Genomic DNA, 12,592 nt, shown 5'->3' with positions numbered 1-12,592 from the left:
ATATTAATACTGTGACTGCAGATAATTGGCAAGTGACAGTTAAAGTAATTTTCTTATCTCTATGCACCATGTTACAGGACTCAGTAGGACATAGTTCACATTGGCTTTAACTCTTTGATTTGTTGCTGCCTCGCGATTGCGCTTTACATACACACAATTGATTCAGCATTCAACACAGATAGAACAGCACATTGTTGTGACATCTTTCCTTTATTAGTCATGAGGTAGTAATTATACTGTAATATAGCATTCAAAGGAAAAGTGGATCTTGATAACTTGGCCCAACTAACCCGGGGTATGCCAAAAGAGTTCCTTTTGTTGTATGTTGAGAGGTATGACACTGTATGGTATGCGGCAGGAGCTTTTCCTGACTTATGCGCCGAATTTAAAGCCCGGTTGCAGTGTGAACATAGACTTGAATTGTAACTCCATGCGAATTCATCTTTAAAAATAACTATACATATCTCCAAAGTTTATAAACAGATGTCTCACAGGGACAGGTAGCTGGTTGGGTACAAACCACATTGGTATGCAGTACCCCCACAATGTCATGAAATAGCAAACTCACTGATAGCATAGCATATATATGAGAAAGAAACGAGTCATGAGCTATATGTATAAAGTACAAAATACAATTTTATTAGATATAATTGACATAAATAATTATAATAAAAAGCATGGCGAGGTTTCTAAAAAGAAGAAATATGCCTGTGGGTCACATTTGGAGAGTATATACGGCCATGGGTATATTGGTATAATAAACAATGAATGACACGAGGACATGCAGGTATATATTGCTCAAATGCACCGTTAACAATTTAACCAGCACTGCTGATATTAAAGGGAAAACGGACAACATAAAGTCTATGTCAAAGGTAAGTGTGCCGTATGAGGAAATCCCTATTACTGGAACAAAGTGCCATTCAATCTAAAAAGTCCAAGGACTTATAGTAATAGCTGCACTCACTGTGCAAAATATACACCATATGTATAGCTACTACTCCGGAATCACCGAATAGAGCTAGGAAGTATACACTCACCCATAGTTGAAAGAAAGTAAGATCGTGATCCACAGACAGTGAAAGGCCACCCCAACGCGCGTTTCGCTGTATCAGCTTCCTCAGGGGGTCTGAACTAAACTATATCCTGTCCACCCTTTTATACTGTCCCACGGCCCGAATCGCAGAAGAAAGAAGAAAAGTTCCGGGTGTCAGTCCACATCAGAGGTCCACGGCGCATGCGCGGGATTGTTGCAAGGACCACGAGAACTCGGTCACCAGTCATCACGCCCCAAATGCGCGTGCGCGCCTCCAAAGACGCGTCTCCATGGAGATCGCGCAGGCGCAGAGGGGCGTATAGAGGAGAGGGGACCGAGTCGCGCGTCCAGCATCCCTGCTCATGCGCAACCCCAAAGATGTGGTCAGTGTATGAGTAGGCAGATCTATCTTTAGATGGATGGCACCCGTCCCCAGAAAAGACCCCCGAGATGAGCCTGAAGCGGAACAATCAAGGGATTGACTATAGACATCAAGGCAAACATTGGATAATATACATATACTTTAAAAAGAAGAGAGTACTAACAGAGACTCAATATGTGTATGCTGTTGCATACAAAAAGAACAAATAATGAATTAAATGGTGAAAAATATATATAATAAATATTTATAATATAATATTACAAAATAAGACCGAGACTAATGCTCGGATATAAAAATGTCAAAAGTGGGTAAAGAAAGAAGGGGGGGGGGGGGGGGGGGGAGGGAAAAGAAAGGAAAAATGGAAAGAAGGAAGGAAAAAGTAAAGAGAGGGGGGGGGGGAAAGGGAAATGAAAGGTGATGAAGCAAAGATGCACAGAAAAGAGATGAAATCAATCCATAGAAATCTGTTAATAAATTGTGCTGATAAAATATATATAAAACAGTACACAAATTATACTGGTAAGTGCAGTGAGAAAGTGCTAAACCGTGTACAGTATATGATCACAAAGATAAAATATATACACCAAAATTTACCAAGGGTCTCAGAAAGGGGGGAATTTCAAAAAATAGATAACATCCCAGCCATCCTACTTTACAATATAGTAAAAATATAATGTTGGGACATATTATTCATTTCATATTCAAGTAACTGTTGTTCATCAGTTGAGTAGTCATGCTTCAAATTGTTCCAGTATGGATCGTGGTCATCAAAACACGAGAAGGTCCTCATGAAAGGACTACGACCGGATCTAAATCTAGAGGTGGGAACAGAAGGTTAGTAACATTTTCCAGGTGGATCAGGTATATATTAACGCATAAAATCGCCTAAAAACGCAAAAGGTAACAGTGAATGGGTATATTCTATAAAAAGGGAGAAAAGCTCAAATATTCATTTAGACCAGATGGGGTCATAGTACCGAGGGTAATAATCCATCTGCACTCTTTTTGTGCAAGGATTTTAATCGCATTACCCCCTCTGACACCACAATGAACCGTGTCTATACCTCGCACCAGAAACGTTTTAGGATCGCATCTATGATGTAGTTTAAAATGTTTAGGTATCGTCTTTAGTAATGACACGTCACTGATTTGTTCTGCAGCCTGGATATCCCTCACATGCTCACGAACACGAATCCTGAGTTGTCTGGAAGTAAGGCCAATGTATACTTTAGAACAGCCACATGTTGCGTAGTACACAACATGGGTCGTGCTGCATGATATGTAATGCAGGATATTGAATTGGCGTCCGTTATTAACAGAAGTAAAGGAATTTGTCCTTATTATGTTGGCGCATGCCACACACTTGCCGCAGGGGTAGCAGCCTTGAATCGGGCCTCTTGAGGAAAAGGGGTTAAGTTGTAAGGGTACATAATGACTTTTAACAAGTATGTCTCTCAGGTTTCTATTTCTTCTGGCCGTCATCTGGGGATTACTTTGTAGAGCCCTAGAGATAACAGGTTCTGTATGCAAAATCGGCCAATGTTTTTCTAAAATTGATCTCATTGTTTGCCACTGGTTGTTAAAAGTGGAGATAAATCTAATTTTGTTATCCGTCTGATCTTTCTTTTTTATACCGATCGGATGTAAGAGAATCTTCCGTTCTGTTTTTTTGGCTCGATTGTACCCCTGTTTAATACTCCTATGACTGTATCCCCTGGCTTGGAATCTTTCTTTCAGATCTTGTGCTTGTTTTTCGAATTTTTCCTCAGAGGAGCAGATCCGCCTCATTCTCAGGAACTGACCAACTGGGACAGCCATTGTAGTGGAATGTGGGTGCGCTGAAGTGGCATGTAGGAAGGAGTTGACTGATGTCTCCTTCCTATACACATCTGTCTGTAGAAGTCCCCCTCTAGCTGTCTCAATAGTCACATCTAAGAAATCTATCTTGTGTTTATCAGAAATATATGTTAATTTGATGTTCAACATATTCTCATTCAACCCTTGCATAAAGTCAGTCAAGGCTTTTTCAGAACCTTGCCAAATGAGGAAAACATCATCTATGTACCGTAGCCAGCACTGCACATGGTCAGCGGCATGGGCGCCGCCACCCTGCAGAACCTGTCTCTCCCAGAAGCCGAGGAACAGGTTCGCATATGACGGAGCGCACGCCGCGCCCATCGCAGTGCCTTGCCTCTGCACATAGAAGGTATCTTTAAACACAAATAAATTATGAGTAAGAATATACTCTAATAATTCAATGATCAGATTTTGTGTCTGGCTGTCCCAGTTGCTCATCCCCAAGAAGAAGCGGGCCGCATTCACCCCATCGTGATGTCTGATATTGGTGTATAGCGACTCAACGTCAGCCGTTACTAGCAACATGTCCTGTTCCAGAGCAATCCCATCGATTCTCGTGAGCATATCAGTCGTATCTTTTATATACGAAGGTAATATTTCAACCAAGGGCTTTAAATAAAAATCAATGAATTTGCAAGTTGGGTCACATAGGCCCCCGATCCCTGAGATGATAGGCCTCCCCGGTGGTTCCAATGGATTTTTGTGCACCTTTGGTAACAGGTAAAGGGTAGGGATTTTGGGGTACTGGACCATAAGACCATCAGCTACTTTTTTTGGGATAATCCCCTTTTCCAAGGCTCTATCCAGAATTTTTCTCAGTACACCAGAGAAAGTGTCAATAGGATTATAAGCAAGTTTCTCGTATGTCTGTCGATCTTTTAATTGGCGGAAAGCCTCTCTTTCATATAGGTTCATCGGCCAAATAACAATGTTCCCCCCCTTGTCTGCTGGTTTATATACCACGTCCTTGTAGGACTGTAGTTCTTTTAATGCCGACCTTTGATTTGCTGTAAGGTTATCATATCGTTTGTTGATAGATATTTGTTGGAAATCTTCCATCACTAATTTAGTGAAGATTTCCACTTGCAGACAAAGAGACATGGGGGGGAACCTTGTTGACCTAGGGAGTATGGATGTTGGGAACCCACCTTGTTGCGGAGAGGTTTGCTCTTGTAGTAATTCCTCAAGGGCCGATAAGGCTTCCTTCTCCAGAGTGGTGTTCAAACCCAAGTCCATATCTCCCCTACTGTGTAGTTTTCTCAGAACCAACTTTCGTGAAAATAAATGAAGGTCTTTCAAAGCTGTAAAATAATCAAATGAGTTGCTTGGTGAAAAAGATAATCCTTTGTTCAAAATATCGCATTGTGTGTCAGAGAGGGTATATTTAGATAGATTTATTACCTCCAAATTTTTGGGCTTTTTTCCCCGTTCATAAGGAGATGGGGTCTTGCGTTTAGCAGCCTGTCTCTCTCTGTTCCTTCTCGGAAATATGGGATCTGGCCTATTCAGTGCTGACTCTCCAGTCCATCTATTTCCTGTTTGTTCATCCGAGGTCTGAGAGGACATGGACCCCGATCTAGAGCGGGGCCCAACCCGTGGGTTCCCTCGTCGCCATTTGTATACCCTCCCCTGTTGGAAATCGGTAATATCTCTCTGGAACTTTTTAGTTTTAATCGAACAAATCTCTTGTTCCCATTTTTGGAAGTCTTTCTCTAGATCAGTGTTAAGTTGATCCAGTGCTTCACTAGAGAGATCTTTTTTGAGGGAGATCTGTAAATCTTCGATTTCTTTTTCAATCCCCACCAGGGTAGTTGTATTTGATTGGATCAGAAGATCCATAAACCCACGTGAACATGTGGTGGCCAGTGATTCCCATTTATCCTTAAAGACTCCCTCATCTGTGGGAAAAGATGGGAACACTTGGATTCTAAGACCTCTTGGAACAAGGCCCTTACTTAAATATCTATCAAGAAAGGCCTTATTCCACCAAATCCTGGTCCTATGTCTGAGCAGTTCTTTCAGTTTGTTAGTTTGTTCCCTCAAATCCCTGCCACTGTTATCTAAGAGCGTGTTAAAATCTTCTTTAAAAACCTCATTTAGTTGCGAGATCCAAGACTGGTCTCGCAAACGGAAATCCATGTTAGGCCTGGAGCCAGAGGCTGTGAAAAACACAGAAAATACGATTATAAACAGATGTCTCACAGGGACAGGTAGCTGGTTGGGTACAAACCACATTGGTATGCAGTACCCCCACAATGTCATGAAATAGCAAACTCACTGATAGCATAGCATATATATGAGAAAGAAACGAGTCATGAGCTATATGTATAAAGTACAAAATACAATTTTATTAGATATAATTGACATAAATAATTATAATAAAAAGCATGGCGAGGTTTCTAAAAAGAAGAAATATGCCTGTGGGTCACATTTGGAGAGTATATACGGCCATGGGTATATTGGTATAATAAACAATGAATGACACGAGGACATGCAGGTATATATTGCTCAAATGCACCGTTAACAATTTAACCAGCACTGCTGATATTAAAGGGAAAACGGACAACATAAAGTCTATGTCAAAGGTAAGTGTGCCGTATGAGGAAATCCCTATTACTGGAACAAAGTGCCATTCAATCTAAAAAGTCCAAGGACTTATAGTAATAGCTGCACTCACTGTGCAAAATATACACCATATGTATAGCTACTACTCCGGAATCACCGAATAGAGCTAGGAAGCTCTATTCGGTGATTCCGGAGTAGTAGCTATACATATGGTGTATATTTTGCACAGTGAGTGCAGCTATTACTATAAGTCCTTGGACTTTTTAGATTGAATGGCACTTTGTTCCAGTAATAGGGATTTCCTCATACGGCACACTTACCTTTGACATAGACTTTATGTTGTCCGTTTTCCCTTTAATATCAGCAGTGCTGGTTAAATTGTTAACGGTGCATTTGAGCAATATATACCTGCATGTCCTCGTGTCATTCATTGTTTATTATACCAATATACCCATGGCCGTATATACTCTCCAAATGTGACCCACAGGCATATTTCTTCTTTTTAGAAACCTCGCCATGCTTTTTATTATAATTATTTATGTCAATTATATCTAATAAAATTGTATTTTGTACTTTATACATATAGCTCATGACTCGTTTCTTTCTCATATATATGCTATGCTATCAGTGAGTTTGCTATTTCATGACATTGTGGGGGTACTGCATACCAATGTGGTTTGTACCCAACCAGCTACCTGTCCCTGTGAGACATCTGTTTATAATCGTATTTTCTGTGTTTTTCACAGCCTCTGGCTCCAGGCCTAACATGGATTTCCGTTTGCGAGACCAGTCTTGGATCTCGCAACTAAATGAGGTTTTTAAAGAAGATTTTAACACGCTCTTAGATAACAGTGGCAGGGATTTGAGGGAACAAACTAACAAACTGAAAGAACTGCTCAGACATAGGACCAGGATTTGGTGGAATAAGGCCTTTCTTGATAGATATTTAAGTAAGGGCCTTGTTCCAAGAGGTCTTAGAATCCAAGTGTTCCCATCTTTTCCCACAGATGAGGGAGTCTTTAAGGATAAATGGGAATCACTGGCCACCACATGTTCACGTGGGTTTATGGATCTTCTGATCCAATCAAATACAACTACCCTGGTGGGGATTGAAAAAGAAATCGAAGATTTACAGATCTCCCTCAAAAAAGATCTCTCTAGTGAAGCACTGGATCAACTTAACACTGATCTAGAGAAAGACTTCCAAAAATGGGAACAAGAGATTTGTTCGATTAAAACTAAAAAGTTCCAGAGAGATATTACCGATTTCCAACAGGGGAGGGTATACAAATGGCGACGAGGGAACCCACGGGTTGGGCCCCGCTCTAGATCGGGGTCCATGTCCTCTCAGACCTCGGATGAACAAACAGGAAATAGATGGACTGGAGAGTCAGCACTGAATAGGCCAGATCCCATATTTCCGAGAAGGAACAGAGAGAGACAGGCTGCTAAACGCAAGACCCCATCTCCTTATGAACGGGGAAAAAAGCCCAAAAATTTGGAGGTAATAAATCTATCTAAATATACCCTCTCTGACACACAATGCGATATTTTGAACAAAGGATTATCTTTTTCACCAAGCAACTCATTTGATTATTTTACAGCTTTGAAAGACCTTCATTTATTTTCACGAAAGTTGGTTCTGAGAAAACTACACAGTAGGGGAGATATGGACTTGGGTTTGAACACCACTCTGGAGAAGGAAGCCTTATCGGCCCTTGAGGAATTACTACAAGAGCAAACCTCTCCGCAACAAGGTGGGTTCCCAACATCCATACTCCCTAGGTCAACAAGGTTCCCCCCCATGTCTCTTTGTCCGCAAGTGGAAATCTTCACTAAATTAGTGATGGAAGATTTCCAACAAATATCTATCAACAAACGATATGATAACCTTACAGCAAATCAAAGGTCGGCATTAAAAGAACTACAGTCCTACAAGGACGTGGTATATAAACCAGCAGACAAGGGGGGGAACATTGTTATTTGGCCGATGAACCTATATGAAAGAGAGGCTTTCCGCCAATTAAAAGATCGACAGACATACGAGAAACTTGCTTATAATCCTATTGACACTTTCTCTGGTGTACTGAGAAAAATTCTGGATAGAGCCTTGGAAAAGGGGATTATCCCAAAAAAAGTAGCTGATGGTCTTATGGTCCAGTACCCCAAAATCCCTACCCTTTACCTGTTACCAAAGGTGCACAAAAATCCATTGGAACCACCGGGGAGGCCTATCATCTCAGGGATCGGGGGCCTATGTGACCCAACTTGCAAATTCATTGATTTTTATTTAAAGCCCTTGGTTGAAATATTACCTTCGTATATAAAAGATACGACTGATATGCTCACGAGAATCGATGGGATTGCTCTGGAACAGGACATGTTGCTAGTAACGGCTGACGTTGAGTCGCTATACACCAATATCAGACATCACGATGGGGTGAATGCGGCCCGCTTCTTCTTGGGGATGAGCAACTGGGACAGCCAGACACAAAATCTGATCATTGAATTATTAGAGTATATTCTTACTCATAATTTATTTGTGTTTAAAGATACCTTCTATGTGCAGAGGCAAGGCACTGCGATGGGCGCGGCGTGCGCTCCGTCATATGCGAACCTGTTCCTCGGCTTCTGGGAGAGACAGGTTCTGCAGGGTGGCGGCGCCCATGCCGCTGACCATGTGCAGTGCTGGCTACGGTACATAGATGATGTTTTCCTCATTTGGCAAGGTTCTGAAAAAGCCTTGACTGACTTTATGCAAGGGTTGAATGAGAATATGTTGAACATCAAATTAACATATATTTCTGATAAACACAAGATAGATTTCTTAGATGTGACTATTGAGACAGCTAGAGGGGGACTTCTACAGACAGATGTGTATAGGAAGGAGACATCAGTCAACTCCTTCCTACATGCCACTTCAGCGCACCCACATTCCACTACAATGGCTGTCCCAGTTGGTCAGTTCCTGAGAATGAGGCGGATCTGCTCCTCTGAGGAAAAATTCGAAAAACAAGCACAAGATCTGAAAGAAAGATTCCAAGCCAGGGGATACAGTCATAGGAGTATTAAACAGGGGTACAATCGAGCCAAAAAAACAGAACGGAAGATTCTCTTACATCCGATCGGTATAAAAAAGAAAGATCAGACGGATAACAAAATTAGATTTATCTCCACTTTTAACAACCAGTGGCAAACAATGAGATCAATTTTAGAAAAACATTGGCCGATTTTGCATACAGAACCTGTTATCTCTAGGGCTCTACAAAGTAATCCCCAGATGACGGCCAGAAGAAATAGAAACCTGAGAGACATACTTGTTAAAAGTCATTATGTACCCTTACAACTTAACCCCTTTTCCTCAAGAGGCCCGATTCAAGGCTGCTACCCCTGCGGCAAGTGTGTGGCATGCGCCAACATAATAAGGACAAATTCCTTTACTTCTGTTAATAACGGACGCCAATTCAATATCCTGCATTACATATCATGCAGCACGACCCATGTTGTGTACTACGCAACATGTGGCTGTTCTAAAGTATACATTGGCCTTACTTCCAGACAACTCAGGATTCGTGTTCGTGAGCATGTGAGGGATATCCAGGCTGCAGAACAAATCAGTGACGTGTCATTACTAAAGACGATACCTAAACATTTTAAACTACATCATAGATGCGATCCTAAAACGTTTCTGGTGCGAGGTATAGACACGGTTCATTGTGGTGTCAGAGGGGGTAATGCGATTAAAATCCTTGCACAAAAAGAGTGCAGATGGATTATTACCCTCGGTACTATGACCCCATCTGGTCTAAATGAATATTTGAGCTTTTCTCCCTTTTTATAGAATATACCCATTCACTGTTACCTTTTGCGTTTTTAGGCGATTTTATGCGTTAATATATACCTGATCCACCTGGAAAATGTTACTAACCTTCTGTTCCCACCTCTAGATTTAGATCCGGTCGTAGTCCTTTCATGAGGACCTTCTCGTGTTTTGATGACCACGATCCATACTGGAACAATTTGAAGCATGACTACTCAACTGATGAACAACAGTTACTTGAATATGAAATGAATAATATGTCCCAACATTATATTTTTACTATATTGTAAAGTAGGATGGCTGGGATGTTATCTATTTTTTGAAATTCCCCCCTTTCTGAGACCCTTGGTAAATTTTGGTGTATATATTTTATCTTTGTGATCATATACTGTACACGGTTTAGCACTTTCTCACTGCACTTACCAGTATAATTTGTGTACTGTTTTATATATATTTTATCAGCACAATTTATTAACAGATTTCTATGGATTGATTTCATCTCTTTTCTGTGCATCTTTGCTTCATCACCTTTCATTTCCCTTTCCCCCCCCCCCTCTCTTTACTTTTTCCTTCCTTCTTTCCATTTTTCCTTTCTTTTCCCTCCCCCCCCCCCCCCCCCCTTCTTTCTTTACCCACTTTTGACATTTTTATATCCGAGCATTAGTCTCGGTCTTATTTTGTAATATTATATTATAAATATTTATTATATATATTTTTCACCATTTAATTCATTATTTGTTCTTTTTGTATGCAACAGCATACACATATTGAGTCTCTGTTAGTACTCTCTTCTTTTTAAAGTATATGTATATTATCCAATGTTTGCCTTGATGTCTATAGTCAATCCCTTGATTGTTCCGCTTCAGGCTCATCTCGGGGGTCTTTTCTGGGGACGGGTGCCATCCATCTAAAGATAGATCTGCCTACTCATACACTGACCACATCTTTGGGGTTGCGCATGAGCAGGGATGCTGGACGCGCGACTCGGTCCCCTCTCCTCTATACGCCCCTCTGCGCCTGCGCGATCTCCATGGAGACGCGTCTTTGGAGGCGCGCACGCGCATTTGGGGCGTGATGACTGGTGACCGAGTTCTCGTGGTCCTTGCAACAATCCCGCGCATGCGCCGTGGACCTCTGATGTGGACTGACACCCGGAACTTTTCTTCTTTCTTCTGCGATTCGGGCCGTGGGACAGTATAAAAGGGTGGACAGGATATAGTTTAGTTCAGACCCCCTGAGGAAGCTGATACAGCGAAACGCGCGTTGGGGTGGCCTTTCACTGTCTGTGGATCACGATCTTACTTTCTTTCAACTATGGGTGAGTGTATACTTCCTAGCTCTATTCGGTGATTCCGGAGTAGTAGCTATACATATGGTGTATATTTTGCACAGTGAGTGCAGCTATTACTATAAGTCCTTGGACTTTTTAGATTGAATGGCACTTTGTTCCAGTAATAGGGATTTCCTCATACGGCACACTTACCTTTGACATAGACTTTATGTTGTCCGTTTTCCCTTTAATATCAGCAGTGCTGGTTAAATTGTTAACGGTGCATTTGAGCAATATATACCTGCATGTCCTCGTGTCATTCATTGTTTATTATACCAATATACCCATGGCCGTATATACTCTCCAAATGTGACCCACAGGCATATTTCTTCTTTTTAGAAACCTCGCCATGCTTTTTATTATAATTATTTATGTCAATTATATCTAATAAAATTGTATTTTGTACTTTATACATATAGCTCATGACTCGTTTCTTTCTCATATATATGCTATATCTCCAAAGTTTGACTTACCTGAATTGGAATGTTCTTGAGATTCCCTACTGTTCTCTTCTGCTGGCCATGACAGCATGAAAACTGAGAAGCGGCGTTATTTCCTACATTGTTAGATACCCTCAAGGTTGACTCCAATGTGCCCTATTATCCCATGTTGATCTACAGAAAAGATCAAAAAAGCCTGTTCGCAATTTTTCAGGACCAATCGTATTATGGAGGTATTCTGCTTTAGACTCAATGCTTCTAGGGGAGAATGTCTCCATATACAGCATCTGATGGAACATGCCACAATGTGTTTTCTATCGGATTTCGTATGACTCAGACAGAAAAAACTTGTGCATTCCTCCGTATGAAAAATGAGGGATATGGAGGTATAAAAAAGACCCCTTAGACTTCTAATGCTGCTGTATTAAAGCTACATACAGCTTAGAGCTTATGTGGAATTGTATTATTTCCTAATATTATTGTATTACATTTGGTAGAAATCAAGGCAACTTAATGCCAAATTATTAAAATAAAGATCCTAAATGGTGTTTGTCATCATGATTGACCTGTAAACTTGGACTATCATTTCTAATCAATTACCTCATAAATATTCATAAAAAAAAATAAATCTTGACAATATTTCACAGTGTATACCCACTAAGAACCATGCAGGGAATCCTGGCTGAAAAAATGCACCAAACTGTGGTGCAGTTTTTCAAGAGGAATGTCCGCTGCGGAAAACAGGTTAAAAAACAAAACAAAACGTATACTTACCCGTAGTCATGCAGCCCGACCTCCTGCGATGATGTTTCATCCCATATGACTGCTGCAGCCTCTATAACTTTTTTTTTTCTGAATTGCAATTTTTGCGGCCCAATCGCAGCTTTTCCGCCTCAAAACGGCAACTTTTGCAGTTTGTTGTGGGTTTTACCTCCCCATTGAATTCAATGGGGAAAATCCGCAACAGAAAACCAGTGATTCCGCAGCATACATTGACATGCTGCAGATTTTTCCGGTGGGTTTTTTACGCAGTTTGCGGATGAGATTTATTCAAATCTCATCCACTCTAATGCTGCTGTATTATGCTGCAGATTTTCCGCAATGAAACACATTATAGATAATCCACAATATTTTCACTACGTGTGAATTTACCCTTACAAGG

At 40.9% G+C, this 12,592-nt stretch overlaps 2 protein-coding genes across 2 annotated transcripts; one reads left to right on the top strand and one right to left on the bottom strand.

Moving 5' to 3' along the window:
- Nucleotides 1–1,912: 1,912 nt before the first annotated feature.
- Nucleotides 1,913–5,414, bottom strand: LOC142658921 (uncharacterized). The gene is made up of 2 exons (XM_075834529.1): nt 4,424–5,414; nt 1,913–2,233 (listed from the first exon to the last, which is right to left on the bottom strand). Exons 1-2 carry the CDS (start codon nt 5,412–5,414, stop codon nt 2,205–2,207), a joined length of 1,020 nt encoding a protein of 339 aa, XP_075690644.1. The 3' UTR covers nt 1,913–2,204.
- A 1,192-nt stretch (nt 5,415–6,606) lies between these two features.
- On the top strand, nt 6,607–10,108 carry LOC142658920 (uncharacterized). Its single transcript, XM_075834528.1, has 2 exons — nt 6,607–7,597; nt 9,788–10,108. Exons 1-2 carry the CDS (start codon nt 6,607–6,609, stop codon nt 9,814–9,816), a joined length of 1,020 nt encoding a protein of 339 aa, XP_075690643.1. The 3' UTR covers nt 9,817–10,108.
- The last annotated feature ends 2,484 nt before the right edge of the window (nt 10,109–12,592 follow it).

This window comes from Rhinoderma darwinii, chromosome 8 (genome assembly GCF_050947455.1).
Source record: "Rhinoderma darwinii isolate aRhiDar2 chromosome 8, aRhiDar2.hap1, whole genome shotgun sequence".
Lineage (NCBI taxonomy): Eukaryota > Metazoa > Chordata > Amphibia > Anura > Rhinodermatidae > Rhinoderma > Rhinoderma darwinii.
Note: the sequence above shows the minus strand (reverse complement) of the source record. Positions and strands in the feature narration are given on the sequence as shown.